This window comes from Melanerpes formicivorus, unplaced genomic scaffold, assembly GCF_026170545.1.
Source record: "Melanerpes formicivorus ecotype bairdi unplaced genomic scaffold, bMelFor1.0.p_v2 SCAF_5, whole genome shotgun sequence".
Classification (NCBI taxonomy): domain Eukaryota; kingdom Metazoa; phylum Chordata; class Aves; order Piciformes; family Picidae; genus Melanerpes; species Melanerpes formicivorus.
The window spans coordinates 781,121-795,777 of NW_027142357.1; the positions used below are offsets into that span (position 1 = coordinate 781,121).

General features: G+C 50.6%; 1 protein-coding gene across 1 annotated transcript in view; it reads left to right on the top strand.

The window, feature by feature from the left end:
- UNC80 (unc-80 homolog, NALCN channel complex subunit) overlaps positions 1-13,453 on the top strand; it is a 196,849-nt gene extending 183,396 nt beyond the window's left edge. Inside the window, exons 62-65 of the mRNA XM_068137866.1 lie at positions 4,204-4,285; positions 6,696-6,807; positions 9,386-9,573; positions 12,742-13,453. Of these exons, the coding sequence (XP_067993967.1) occupies positions 4,204-4,285; positions 6,696-6,807; positions 9,386-9,573; positions 12,742-13,017 (658 nt within the window). The 3' untranslated portion in view covers positions 13,018-13,453. The remainder of the gene's footprint in view (positions 1-4,203; positions 4,286-6,695; positions 6,808-9,385; positions 9,574-12,741) is intronic.
- Positions 13,454-14,657: the final 1,204 nt, after the last annotated feature.

Sequence of the window (14,657 nt, forward strand, 5' to 3'; positions counted from 1 at the left end):
TTCCTTTGTCTCTGTTTGGGTTTCTTCTTTTTGCCTTTTTCCTCCCTTTTCTTCTTTTTATCTTATTTTCTTTTTTGTTTATTTTTCCCTGCATGGATTCTTGTAATCCATGAGCATCATGTCCTCTGAATGCCAGCCTGACCAAGTTTTTGTTTCAGCTCCCACTGTGTGACTGCACTGGGCTGTCATTTCTTGCAGGGCTGGCAACTCACTTTCAGGAAGCTGGGTTGGTTTGATCATCTGCTCACCTGTCTCTGCCCCCAACTCTGTAATGGGAGTAAGGTTACTGTGAAGGTAGAAACCCTGGCAGAGGTACTCAGAGAGGGACAGAGCACTTTGGTGTTTCTGGTTTTGTTATTCCCGAATAAATCTGGCTCATGCCCTGCAGAAAAGGCCTTCCGTGTCGACTGCATTGCCACAGGAGCGAAAGGGACTGGCAGCTGAAATGCCACTTGGTTCATGCCCCTTGATTGTGTCCCACAGGCTGCCAGAAAAACACTGTCCCTCCTGCTCAGGGCTGGGAAACATGGAGAGACAGAAAAGGAGGGAGGGCTACTGGGAGCCGACTGTCTGCCTGCCACGCTGATTTTCATGGCAACAAGATCAGTAGTGCTGTGCTTTGATGTGAAAAGAAGCCCTCAGAAGCCTTCATGAACTGCAAGGCTGTATCCCCAGAAATGTCTGCTCTGTGTCATTCTCTCTTTCCCTTCTTCAGCATTTGAGGATAGAAGGCAAAAAGACAGCCCCAGCAGGCCTGTGCTGTCAGCAGGCAGCTCTGCAAAACTCAGCTGCTCTGGAGCCCACCATTTGCCTGCAACAGATATCTGCAATTTCAGCTCCTAAGACCATCCCAGATTATACCAATTTGTGTAATGGCTCAGTTCTGGAAGGAAGCATCCACCAGCTGGCTAAACTCATTTCACTTAGGACAGAAGCCAGGCTGAGAATGCCAGGCTCCAGCAGAAGACACAAAGTCCAGTATTTCTTTTGCTTGCCTACTTTCTATTTTCAGTGCCCACATTACTCCATGAGAGTCATTTGGGAGCCTAGGTATGGCCTCTTTGCCCTCATGAATCCTTTATCTAAGGATTGTTCCAAAGAGTTTTCATGATGCCTGTGAAATGAGTTTGTTTCACCACTGTAGCAGAGCTCTGTACTGAACACAATTGCATTCTTTCTGCCACAGACATTTATCATACAATGGCTCAGGTTGGAAGGGACCTCAGAGATATCTACTCCAACCTCCTTGCCATGGCCTGGGACACCTCTCAACCAGACTCAGCTGCTCAAGGCTGGCACTGAACTCCTGCAGGGAGGAGGCAGCCACACCCTCCCTGGGCAGCCTGTTCCAGAGTCTCACCACCCTCCTATTGAAGAACTTCTTCCTCAGATCCAGTCTAACCTTGCTCTCCCTCAGCCTATAACCATTCCTCCTTGTCCTGTCTCTAGACACCCTCATGAAAAGTCCCTCTGCAGCCTTCTTGCAGGATCCTTTCAGCTCTATTGGAAGGCAGCTCTAAGGTCCCCCTGGAGTCTTCTTTTCTCCAGGCTGAACACCCCTAGTCCCCTCAGCCTGTCCTCATAGCAGAGCTGCTCCAGCCCTTGGATCATCTTTGTGGCCTCCTCTGGACTCACTCCGGCAGATCTGTGTCCTTTTTCTGCTGGGGACACCAGAACTGGAGGCAGGATTGGAGGTGAGGTCTTAGCAGAGCAGAGTCCAGGGACAGAATCCCCTCTCTCAGACTGCTGCCCACACTCCTCTGGATGCAGCCCAGCACTCAGCTGCCTGCTGGGCTGCATAAGGGCACTGCTGGCTCCTGGGGAGCTGCTCAGCAGCCAACACTCCCAAGTCTGTTTCTTCAGAGCTGCTCTCAACCCACCCTGCACCCAGCTTGTGTTTGTGCCTGGGATTAGCCTGACCCAACTGCAGGACCTTGCATGTTCCCTCACTTGAAGAAGTCCTGTACCTTCCTCAGGAGGTGCAACTACTCTCAAAAGGTAGTCCAACAGAAAGTTGTCTTTTCAAGACCTTCTCCAGCTAGTTCCTACTTAATTCAGATGCTGGTAACTACTCTGGAAACTTCTTAATTCAGAGGAACCAGATTTCATGTAAGCCTAGAAAGAGGAGATGAAGAAAATGCTACAAGCTGTGATTTCAGACAGTCTGGATCACAAACCTAAAGACTAATAATTGAAAGTGCAGCCTCTCAGCTTTAATAAGGAATGCTGTGTTGCTTCTGGACCTACCAGCCATGTGTGCTGCAGTCATTGTCTGGCTCAAGAACACAGTAGCTTCAAGGACTGCTTATGCACAGGAGGGTGTTGGCATGGTGTTTAGGATGCTTCCTATGTAAATCATGGCCATGCCCTACGTAAAAGCTGGGAAATCTGTGCCAGAGATTGGTGATCTCATCTGGAACTGCTGTCTGAGGGAGAAAAGGTCTCAATTAGATCTTGTTTGTTCTGGCTTGGAGCTTGCAGAAGCTTCTCCTTTTTTTTTCCCAGACCACTGCAGCTGTGGTGAGATTGCTGAGGGCATGCCTGGGATTATTAGGTCAGACAATCAGAAGAGAAACAGCTTCAGGGTCTTTAAACTGTCTCTCTCCTTAAAGCTGCCCATTGTCTCCCAGGTAGAGCTGGTCAAAAAGCACACCTGCATGGCTCAGTGCAAAGTCTGGCTTGGCTTTAAACTGATAAGGGAGGAAGGAACAGGACTTGCAGGTCAGGTAACCAGACTTCAGCCTGAAGCAGATCAGGAAGCTCTTATGTTCTTTTGCACCAAACCTTCAGAGGGCACTATCTTCTGCCAAAGTGAAGAATGAGCTGGTCAGGAGCCTCAACTTTTGAAGCCTTTCCACAGACATGCCCCATATCTTGTCTGACCGTGTCCTTCCTCTGCTCCTGTAAGGTCAGGCAATAAACCTTCACTCTGTTGGTGGTAGGGAGCTCCTCCAGCAGGATCCAAGGAAAACATGGAGAGAAAGGAATGTTGTTTTCCTTTGGATGAACAGAGGCCAAAGGCACAGTGGCCCTGTAATGTTGCATCTTCAACAGCACACCCCGGATAGAGCTGGAGGCTGCTGAAACAGGACACGCTGCTCAGTGGGCTCCAGCCTGTCGCAAGGAAGCAGCTGCCTGCTTTTAAAGGAGCTCATCCTAGATGTTAGCTGCTGTTGTAACCACATCTCTCCAGACATAGTTCACACAGCCCAAATGCCTTGTGCCTGCTGTCTGCTCAGTGACCACTCTGTAAGTGTGTGGAGGAGTGCAGGGCTTTGGTAAGCACCAGGGGAGGCTGGCATGTTCCTATCAAGTAGTTGCAGCCAGGAGCTGAGCGGTAGAAGGTGCTGGAACAGTAGCCCGGTGTGTTTCATTGCTAAAGATTCTTTTTGCTGCAGGTTTCCAGGTCTTTTGTGCAAAGCTCTCAACCCTACCGAGCTGTGTTGATGTATATTTCTACCATTTACCTTCTTCTTGTCTTTATTTTTTGTTTGTTTGTTTGTTTGCTAGCCACACAAAAAGACTTAAGGCTGCAAAGTGTTGAGTGTGGGGCCTTGTTCACATAACTCATGCATCCATTATGTGAATGGATCCTTTGTCACTCTGTGTTTGGGTTGGGTTGGGTTGGGTCGGGGTTTTCTTGTTTCTTTGTTTGTTTGTCGACTTCAATCGCAATTCAAAGCAGATGATAAAATTGGGATGAGGCTGTGGAGTCCCTTTGGGGAGGAGAAGAAAACCCAAAGCAAAGAACAAAACCTGACAATTTTTATGACATCCTCCTTGCAAACAAAAAGAAAAGAGGAAAAGCAAACAAGAAGGCTTTTGAGCTAGGGAGCTGATATTCCTGCCTGTGTTGGTGTGGCAAAGGATGCAGAGGAGTGAGTGTCGCTCAGTGGGATGCATCAATCAATGACTGAAAACTGAACCCTGCAGTTCCTTATCTTTAGATGCTACCTGTGTGTGGCCAAGTCCTGAATGCCATGACTCCACCTCCCACTCTTTCCCGAGCCCTGGAAGCCACAACCCAACAGACATGCCCCCCCCACCATCCTTCAAAGACAGTGTTGCTCTTTGAAGTGGCTGTGCCATTAGTGGTTGGTTTAGTTATTTATTTGTTTCTTGAAGTCACAACTGCCAGGACACCTACTAGTTAGTTAGACAGGGTGTTCCTGTGCTTGGCCTAATGCTCTCAACATCTAACAGGGTGGCGAGCGTGCAGAGCGAGCCGGGACAGCAGAACCTCCTTCTGCAGCAGCCCCTGGGGCGGAAGAGAGGCCTACGACAGGTGAGGATGGGAGGAGTGAGCAAAGCTTCTCTCCTCCTGTTGGAGCTGGTTTGGGGTTTCTCAGCTGTGTCTGTCTTGAAATGATTTGTGGATGAGACCTGTGGGTGTCACCTGTGGATGTGACCTGATTTGCGACTGTGGCCACTAAAGCTTTCCCGGGAGCACCAAAGCCCAACGGAATGGAATTTAGGTTGCATCCCCTCTCCCCTTCTCCCTCTGTGGAAAAAGTTAGGCTGGAGAGGAAAAAAGCCTTGCACTGAGTTGGAAGCTAAGAAGTAATTTTAACAGAAAAAAAACGCCAGCAGGTATTGAAGAAAAAAGAAGGTTACAGAGCTATAAGGGAGGAGGACAGGTACAGATATACACACAAAACCAGGCTGGGTGGCTTTGGGTTATTTGGATGGAAAATGGATTCTGGAGGTAGCAGGTCTGGCCACTTGGTCAGGCAGGGCCCTGTGCCCAGGAACTCCTAGCTGGACGAGAAGGCCACAGAGGCGAAGGAGAAAGAGAAGGAGGCAGGAAGTGCCTCCCCCTTATCTAGAGGCAGGAAAGGGGAAGAGGATAAACATGATACGGTGCCTCCCACCTGGGGGTCAGGGGACCACGCACCTGAGGTCAGATACCTCCCCTGGGGTCAGGTGACTGCCCAGCAGGGATCAGGTAACTATCCACCCAGCACAGTGACAGAGTGCAGTGTGTTGAGGCAGCAGGAAATGTAGCACAAGTGGTGGCTATGACACCTGAGAAGTCCCTATGAGAAGAGTCAGAGAGGGACCTGGGGGTACTGGTTGACAGCAGCTGAACATGAGCCAGCAGTGTGCCCACATGGCCAAGAAGGCCAGTGGCATCCTGGCCTGGATCAGAAACAGTGTGGCCAGCAGGAGCAGGGAGGTCATTCTGCCCTGTGCTCAGCACTGGTTAGGCCACGCCTTGAGAACTGTGTCCAGTTCTGGGCTCCTCAATTCATGAAGGATGTTGAGATGCTGGAACATGTCCAGAGAAGGGCAACAAGGCTGGGGAGGGGTCTGGAGCACAGCCCTGTGAGGAGAGACTGAGGGAGCTGGTGTTGTTTAGCCTGGAGAAGAGAAGGCTCAGGGGAGACCTCCTTGCTCTCTACAACTCCCTGAAGGGAGGTTGTAGCTAGGTGGGGGTTGGTCTCTTCTCCCAGGCAACCAGCACCAGAACAAGAGGACACAGTCTCAAGCTGTGCAGGGGGAAGTTTAGGCTTGATCTTAGAAAGAAGTTCTTTCCAGAAAGAGAGATTGGCCATTGGGATGTGCTGCCCAGGGAGGTGGTGGAGTCACTGTCCCTGGAAGTGTTTAAAACCAGCCTGGATGAGGCACTCAGTACCATGGGTGAGTTGGTTAGATGGTGTTGGGTGATACGTTGGACCGGATGATCTCTGAGGTCTTTTCCAACCTGGTTAGTTCTGTGATTCTGTGTGCTGTATTCATAGAACCACAGAGCAGCATAGGCTGGAGGAGACCTTAGAGACCATCTGATCCAACCTCCCTGCCATGGGCAAGGATGCTTCTCAACTAGCCCAGGTCATTCAAGACCCCATCCAGCCTGGCCCCAGGCTCTGCCTCTGCAGGCTTGCTTTAGTTTGAACTAAACAGCGGTCGGCCGATGTGCATTGCAGTAGGTGCAGTATTGGCGCCGCAAATGCACAGACCCCAGAGGTCCATACGAAGGTGTCTGAGCCATTGTGGTGGGCTTGAGAGAAAGGCCCAGCCTTCTCCCCCCACAAAGAGAAAAAAGGAAATAAACCCCACAGCTAGCCAGCTGGAAGAGCAAAAGGGAAATGCTATATTTACAAGCAATTTTTAGGGAATGCAGGATATATACACAATTTACAGTACTTACAGTATATACACAGAAACATACAGCAAGGTAAAAAAGAAACAATAATACAGGAACGACATTCCCTCCTCTGCTGAGGAGGGTTCACCCCCTGTGCCCCCTTCTCTCCCCTTTATCCCCAAAGAGGGTTAGAAAGAGAGAAAAAAGAGCAGTTGTTAATTAAAGCAGAATATGTTAGCAGGCCTTAGTTTGCTTATCTGCCCAAGGTCAGTCTGGCAGGGAGCCCAGAAGCAGACGAGCTGGAAAGGAGAAAAGAAAGGAGCGAACTGAGGAAAGTCCCAGCTGCACCTAAGCTTAAAACTGCATTTTTACCAATCCACCAATGAAATTAGTTTAGAATATCTGGTTGTCTTCGTTAACATCCTAAAACATTCAGCCAGAGTGTCCCAGCACTGTCTTTTTCTTAAAGGCACAGCCTCAAACGGTCACAGCCATGGAAACCTTAAAGCATGGGCATCCAGGGGCAGGGACAATGATGATCCCTCCTCTTTCCGAGGGAGGAGTTGTGTGCCCATGCCTCAGCCTAACTCTTTCTTCCCATGCCCAGCTTCGCCGGCCGCTGCTGTCGCGGCAGAAAACGCAGACGGAGCCCCGCAGCCGGCACGGAGCTCGACTGTCCACCACGCGGCGCAGCGTCCAGCCGAAGCCCAAACCCTGCGGTAGGGCCCCGCTCCGCTTCCACAGCCACCACCTCCCCTTGCAGAGCACCAAACAGCATCCTCTTGGCTTAGCCCAAGGGCAAACCTAGCGTGCTGTGTTAGCAGCCTTGTGGTGGGGGGCAAATTTCCCCCGACATTAGCTTTGCCAGACCAGCTCAGCTGGAAGCAGATGCAAGCTGTATTTACAAGCAAAGCTACAATCTACAATGGATGCAAGGAGTATGTACAAAATACACAGGATTTACAATATTGACAGGGATTTACAATTGATAAACAGCACAAGAAACCCACTCCCCCCCCGCCCGAAAAACAGGGGAGCTGCTAATAGTTTCCCCTCCCTGCTCCCCTCCTTACCCTCCTGGACACAAAGGGACAAGAGAAAGAGCAGAGAGTTGTTTTGGTAGACTTAGCCAAAACAAAGCAATGCAGCCAAGGTCAGCTAAGAGCCAGCAGAAGCACCAGCCAGAGCAAGGAAGCAAAGAGAGAGATAAAGTTAGGCTACACAACCAGCTTATGTTTATTATCTATCCAATGGGGCTGAGGGAGCTGGGGTTGTATAACCTGGAGAAGAGGAGGCTCAGGGGAGACCTTCTTGCTCTCTACAGCTTCCTGAAAGGAGGTTGTAGCCAGGTGGGGGTTGGTCTCTTCTCCCAGGCAACCAGCACCAGAACAAGAGGACACAGTCTCAAGCTGCACCAGGGGAAGTTTAGGCTGGAGGTTAGGAGAAAGTTCTTCCCAGCAAGAGAGATTGGCCATTGGAATGTGCTGCCCAGGGAGGTGGTGGAGTCACCATCACTGGAGGTGTTCAAGAAGGGATTGGATGTGGCACTTGGAGCCATAGTTTAGTTGTCAGGAGGTGTTAGGTATTAGGGAATAGGTTGGACTTGATGATCTGTGAGGTCTTTTCCAACCTGGCTGATTCTGTGGTTATTTTCCTTTTTACACCCAGTGGTGATTTATTTATATTCTACCACTTTCTGCTCAAGACCTGTGGAAAATTTTGAAGTTACAGCCTAAAGCTGCAGCACAGCCTGCATTGCAGTGAGGCCTCAGCAGGCCTACCCCCTTCCCTAGTAAGCTATCACTCTCTTGGCCTCTCTTGGCTTGGAAGGGAGAAATGGACAGGGAATTATCATGTCTCCTAGAGGTGTGGAGAATCGAGGAGACAGGTGTTGATGTTCTCTACTCAGGAAGTCTTGTCCAGATGTGCAAATGCTGAAGCTGCTACTGTGCATAGTAGAAAGAAGGGAAATCCCCATCAACTGTAAGCTTAGCCGTGCAGAGCTCTAAGGGTCGTCTATGGCAATGAGTGAAGGACCCTTCCAGTCCATGCCATGTGCTCCTGGGACTGAGCCCTGCCCAGCACAGCAGGTGGTTGTATTCTGTACCATCTGAAGCAAGCAGTTCACTATGGAAGACACACCTGGCAGAGCAAAGGTTGCTTGCAAACCTTCAGGGTTTCTAACAGAAGTACAGAGTGGCTTAGGTTGGAAGGGACCTCAGAGATCATCTACTCCAACCTCCCCACCATGGGCAGGGACACCTCTCCACCAGGCTTGGCTGCTCAAGGCCTCATCCAGCCTGGCCTTCAACAACCCAGTCAGCCAGGACTGAGCTGGGGGAACAGTCCTGCAGGAGGTGTTTGAAATGCAAAAGGTGACCCAAAATAGCTAAGCAAGATCAGGGATGTTAGTCTCACTAAGTGTCCAGCTGTCCTCCCCCTGTGCTCCTCTGTTATTCCTGGTAGTGGACTCAGCCTGCAGGAATGGGAGGCAATCAGCTGCCCTCTGGCTTTTCTCAGATTTCCTGCAAACCCTTGAGCAATCCCCTCATACATTCATGTCTCAGTTTGCCTTTCTCAGCTGAGGGCAGGAATGCCTAACTGACATGGCACTGATTTTCCCAAGCCATGACAAAGACAGGTAGGGTGAGTAGTCTACAGTAGATCCTTTAAGGAAGCCCAGGGTAAAAGGCTTTTAGGTTAAACTCCAATGAGACAGCTTGTAAATGAGGCATGAATCTCATGTGTGTCTGCCCACCACTGTGTCAGAGTTCTAGAGCAATGTTTGATGCTCCCCAGGACTCCAGTGAAAGCTGAGGGCTGAGTGAAGACAACAAACTCTTCTGGGTGTCTGCTGTAGGCTGAGGTTACTGTCATAGAATCATGAACCATGAATCCTGTTCTACTTGTACAAACTTAAGGGATTGTCCCTTCCCTTCCCTTCCCTTCCCTTCCCTTCCCTTCCCTTCCCTTCCCTTCCCTTCCCTTCCCTTCCCTTCCCTTCCCTTCCCTTCCCTTCCCTTCCCTTCCCTTCCCTTCCCTTCCCTTCCCTTCCCTTCCCTTCCCTTCCCTTCCCTTCCCTTCCCTTCCCTTCCCTTCCCTTCCCTTCCCTTCCCTTCCCTTCCCTTCCCTTCCCTTCCCTTCCCTTCCCTTCCCTTCCCTTCCCTTCCCTTCCCTTCCCTTCCCTTCCCTTCCCTTCCCTTCCCTTCCCTTCCCTCTCTCCTTGCCTTTCCTCACCTTTCCTCCTGCATTTTCCTTCATTTTCATACTGAATTCTGTGGGCTTTGCACCCTTCAGTGGAGCAGAAGCGGTCGGTGACCTTCACTGAAGCGCAGCCCGAGGCAGCAGCCGGGGACGTGCCGGCTCCAGCCACCCAGCAGCAGCAGGGCTGCGGCCGCAGCAGCCCCCAGCCGCCCAGCAAGCCTGTGCTGACCTCCTCGCCTGCCATCGTCGTGGCCGATCTCCACAGCCAGACCGCCAGCCAGGTAAGGTGACTGAGGGATCCTCATGGGTCTGCCCACCACTGCAGCAGCTTTAGGGCAATGTCTGATGCACTCCAGCACTACAATGAATGCTGAGGGCTGAGTGAAGACAGGAAAATCCACTGGGTGTCTGCTGGAGGATGAGTTTACTGTCATAGAGTCACAGAATGGTCCAGGCCGGAACAGACCTCCAAAGCTCATCCAGTCCAACCTCCTTGCAGTCAGCAGGGACATCCCCAACTAGATCAGGTTGCCCAGGGCCTTGTTGAGCCTCACCTTGAATATCTCCAGGGCTGGGGCCTCAACCACCTCTCTGGGCAACCTGTTCCAGTGTTCTACCACCCTCATGGTGCAGAACTTGTTCCTAACACCAATTTAAATCTGCTCTGCTCTTGTTTGAAGCCATTGTCCCTCGTCCTGTCACCCTTTTGTTAACCATCCACTTCTAGACCTCTCCAATGATTCTTAATTTGCAAATGCACTTCCTTCCTCTTCCCTTTCCATTTTCCACTGACTGTATCTAGTAGTCCTTCTGGAACAGCTCGGCAGTGCAAGTTTTCACCAGGAGGTTTTCACAGCCTGCTCTCTGAGAAATGTATCCTTAAAGAGGGACTCTTTCAAAGCCTCAGCACTGCTTTAGCAAGTATCACATTTCAAAAGAATCACAGAAACATTCAGGTTGGAAATGACCCTCAGGATCACCAAATCCAACCCAGAACCCTACTCTGCAAGGATCACCTCTAAACCACAGCCCCAAGCACCACATCCATACCACCTTCAAACACATCCATCCTTGGGGACTCCACCACCTCCCTGGGCAGCACATTCCAAGCCCTGACCACTCTTTCTTGATGGGGAAAAATTCTTCCTACTGTCCACTCTGAACCTGCCCTGCTGCAGCTTGAGGCTCTGCCCTCTTGTTCTATGGCTAATGACCTGTGAGAAGAGACCAGCACCAACCTCTCCATAACCTCCTTTCAGGGAGCTGTAGAGAGCCATGAGGTCTCCCCTCAGCCTCCTCTGCTTCACACTAACCATCCCCAGCTCCTTCAGTTGCTCTTCATCACATTTCTTCTCCAGGCCCTTCCCAGCTTCCTTGCCCTCCTCTGCCCTGGCTCCAGCACCTCCACATCTCTCTTGTCTTGAGGTGCCCAAAACTGGACACAGCACTGGAGGTGTGGCCTCCCCAGAGCTGAGTGCCAGGGGACAATCCCCTCCCTGCTGCTGCTGGACACAGCATTGCTGATCCCAGCCAGGATGCCTTTGGCTTTCTTGGCCAGCTGGGCACACTGCTGGCTCCTCTTCAGCTGCTTGTCCATTAGCACCCCCAGGTCCCTTTCTGCCAGCAGCTTTTCAGCCACGCTGCCCCAGGCCTGTAGCACTGCTTGGGGTTGTTGTGACCCAAGTGCAGGATCTGCACTTGTTGAAGGCCTGTTAAGGTTGACCATGGGTCCAATCTGTGAAGCCATGGTTTAGTAGTCATGAGGTGTTGGGTGACAGGTTGAACTCGATGATGTATGAGGTCTTTTCCAACCTTACCGATTCTATGATTCTATCCAAAGAAGTTGCTTGTCCAAGATTTTTCTGTGTTAGACACCACTGGGGACAGTGTGAGGACAATCACAATCATCTCTTCAATACATCAGAGACACTGAGATCACTTTTCTTTGCCTGGCTGTCTCGTGTCTTTGGGGTGCTCTGACCTTTGCCAGGAGCAAATGAAAGGCAGATGTCTTGTGAATACACTAAAAGGAGTGAAGTGTTAATGAGTGAAATCAGAGAGCCTTCCTGATCACTGCTACAATGCAAAAAACAATGGAGCATTACTGGAGCACAATTTTAGGGATTTATAATCACAGAATCATAGAACTGGTTTGGTTGGAAAAGACCTTTAAGATCACTGAGTCCAACTATTATCTAACTCTCATTACCTAAGTGGTGCTAAACCATGGCCCTCAGCCCCCCATCTCTGCCTCTTTTAAACACCTCCAGGGATGAGGATTCAGCCACCTCCCTGGGCAGCCTGTGCCAGCATTTGAGAACCCTTCCAAGGAAGAAGTTTCTTCTGCAATCAAATCTAAACCTCCCCTGGAGCAAGTGCCTAGCCCTTGATGGCAAAAATGTATTTTCTTGTAAGGAAATATTTGATAGGTGTTCCCTTCCTTTTCCTGAAGGCCCCCACGGATCAGTACTGGGTCTGGTGCTGTTCAACATCTTCATCAGTGACACTGATGAGGGAACAGTGTCTGCTCAGCAGGCTTGCTGATGACATCAAACTGGGAGGCTTGGCTGAGACACCTGAGGGCTGTGAAGCCATCCAGCTAGACTTGGACAGACTGAGAGCTGGGCACAGAGGAACTTAATGAGGTTCAACAAGGAGAAGTGCAGAGTCCTGCACCTGGGGAGGAAGAATAAACTGCAGCAGTACAGGTTGGGAGGGGATCTGCTGGAGAGCAGCCCTGGGGAGAAGGACCTGGGAGTGCTGGTGGACAACAAGTTCTGCAGGGGACAGTAATGTGCCCTGGTGGCCAAGAAGGCCAATGGGATCCTGGGGTGCATTGAGAGGAGTGTGTCCAGCAGATCCAGGGAGGTTCTCCTCCCCCTCTACTCTGCCCTGCTGAGATCTCACCTGGAATATTGCATCCAGTTCTGGGCTCCCCAGTTCAGGAGGGACAGGGATCTGCTGGAGAGGGACCAGCAGAGGGCTACGAGGAGGATTAGGGGACTGGAGCCTTATGAGGAGATGCTGAGGGACCTGGGGCTTTTTAATCTGGAGGAGACTGAGAGGGGATTTAATAAATGTTTATAAATATCTGAGGGCTGGGTTTCAGGAGGGAGGGGACAGGCTCTGCTCACTTGCTCCCTGAGATCAGACAAGCAGCAATGAATGTAAGCTGCAGCACTGGAGGTTCCACCTCAACACAAGGAGGAACTTCTTCACTGTGAGGGTCACAGAGCACTGGAACAGGCTGCCCAGAGAGGTTGTGGAGTCTCCTTCTCTGGAGACTTTCCATCCCTGTCTGGATGTGTTCCTGTGTGAACTGTGCTGGATTCTATGGTCCTGCTCTGGTAGGGGGGTTGGACTCGATGGTCTCTTTGGGTCCCTTCCCACCCCTGACATCCTGTGACCCTCCCCCTCTTTCTACACGCCTGACCTCTGGCTCTCCTCAGTTGCAGAGCGAGGAGCTTTCTGACGAGAAGGAGAAGGAGAAAGAGGAGGGCTTGGAGTCCCGGCCAACAACAGCACAGAGCACCCCACCCACGCAGCTCTCCGACACCGAGGACTACGCGGGCCTGGAGACCACCAGCCTGCTGCAGCACGGGGACACTGTCCTGCACATCAGCGAGGACAATGGGATGGAGAACCCCTTGCTGGCCACGCACTTCAGCTTCGCGCACGTGGAGCTGGGGGAGACTGACGTGGATCTCGATGAATCGCATGTTTAAGCCTTGTGGGGAGGAGGAGGAAGAGGAAGTGTACCTTCCCCCTTGAGCTCCCTGGTAACTAGTAACTCATTCAAACAAGAGCACTTTATTACCCAAAAGCAGAAAATAGCTATCAGCCAGTTGCTTCAGACTGGCCAGTTTCTGATTGTGAAATCTCTCTCAGTTCAGGGCAAGACCACAGAAACAGAGAATTTTTACCAAATTCTCAGGGTAGGGGGTGTGTGGGTGAGTATGGGGTCCAGAAAACCTTGATCTGGCAGCCATGCACTGTGCTCAGCAATCTCTTTGGGTGAGTGGGCTGCTGTCCTGTACAGAGAGGAGAAGAGAGGAGAAGAGAGGAGAAGAGAGGAGAAGAGAAGAGAAGAGAAGAGAAGAGAAGAGAAGAGAAGAGAAGAGAAGAGAAGAGAAGAGAAGAGAAGAGAAGAGAAGAGAAGAGAAGAGAAGAGAAGAGAAAGAGAAGAGAAGAGAAGAGAAGAGAAGAGAAGAGAAGAGAAGAGAAGAGAAGAGAAGAGAAGAGAAGAGAAGAGAAGAGAAGAGAAGAGAGAGAGAAGAGAAGAGGAGGGAATGGAACAGAAGAGAAGGAAAGAGAAGCCAAGCCAAGCCTCTCTGTAGGTTGTACCCAAGATTTATTTTTGTAGTGTTTTTGAGAGGAGGGCTATAGAGTAGCTGAACCCAAGGCTTTTACACCTTGGTACTGACAGTGAAAACACTGCCAGAAAGTACCAATATAAGGCTTGATTTTCACAAGCTGGGACCATCCTTTCTAAATGGGAGAGCAATGAAAAGCACCACAGAGCAAGGAGACCTTTTTGGTCTTGATGCTGCAGACTTTGGTTGAGTTTACTTTTGCCTGTTGGTTTCAGTCTGCTCTTTAAGATACTGGCCTTGTGCTGCCAACGTATCTGCTCTGTCAAACTCAAGCCAGCAGGTACTGCAAGCAGGAATGCAGGTGCTGTAAGGAGGAATGCAGGTGCTGTGCACAGACATAGGTGGGCAGGGGGTGAGGGGTCGGCAGGCAGTATAAAATAACCCAGGCTGTCCTGACGAAATGTACTCAGTAATTCATCTCCACAGCTTAAAAACAAAGCAACCAACCAAAACCACCCTGAGAAACCACACCTGGGATGTGTGTGGACCTCCTGGTACCTAGCAACTGCTCCTCAGATGCTGTCCTTCGTCCTTAGCTATAGGGATGTAAAAGTAAATATTTCTAAATGGTATTTTCGTGTTCCTAGCTGTACAAATCTAAATATATATGTACATTGTAAACAAGAGATGGCTATGGCAGGGCAGAAACTTAATGAGAGAATCTATTTTTGGCATGTTGAGACTGTATTTAAAACACAAACAAGCAAAAGGCTCCATTCTACCTACCTAACGCTCATGGCTGCAACTAGGAGATACATAGCGGTGTAACATCTAGACCTAGGTGGAGACCCTCGGGCGGGGAGCAGCTGAAGTCACAGCTGCAGCACCATGGAATGACACTGAAGTGTGAGCTCAGCCAGGCAAGCTGCAAACCAGCTGTGAAACAAAGCACCGAACCCCAGGCAATGCCCAAAGCCACCCTGTGCTCTGGGAATCGCACGCTGCCTTTTCCAGCTGGAGTTTCTAACCACGGCATCATCGTGCAGAGGGGA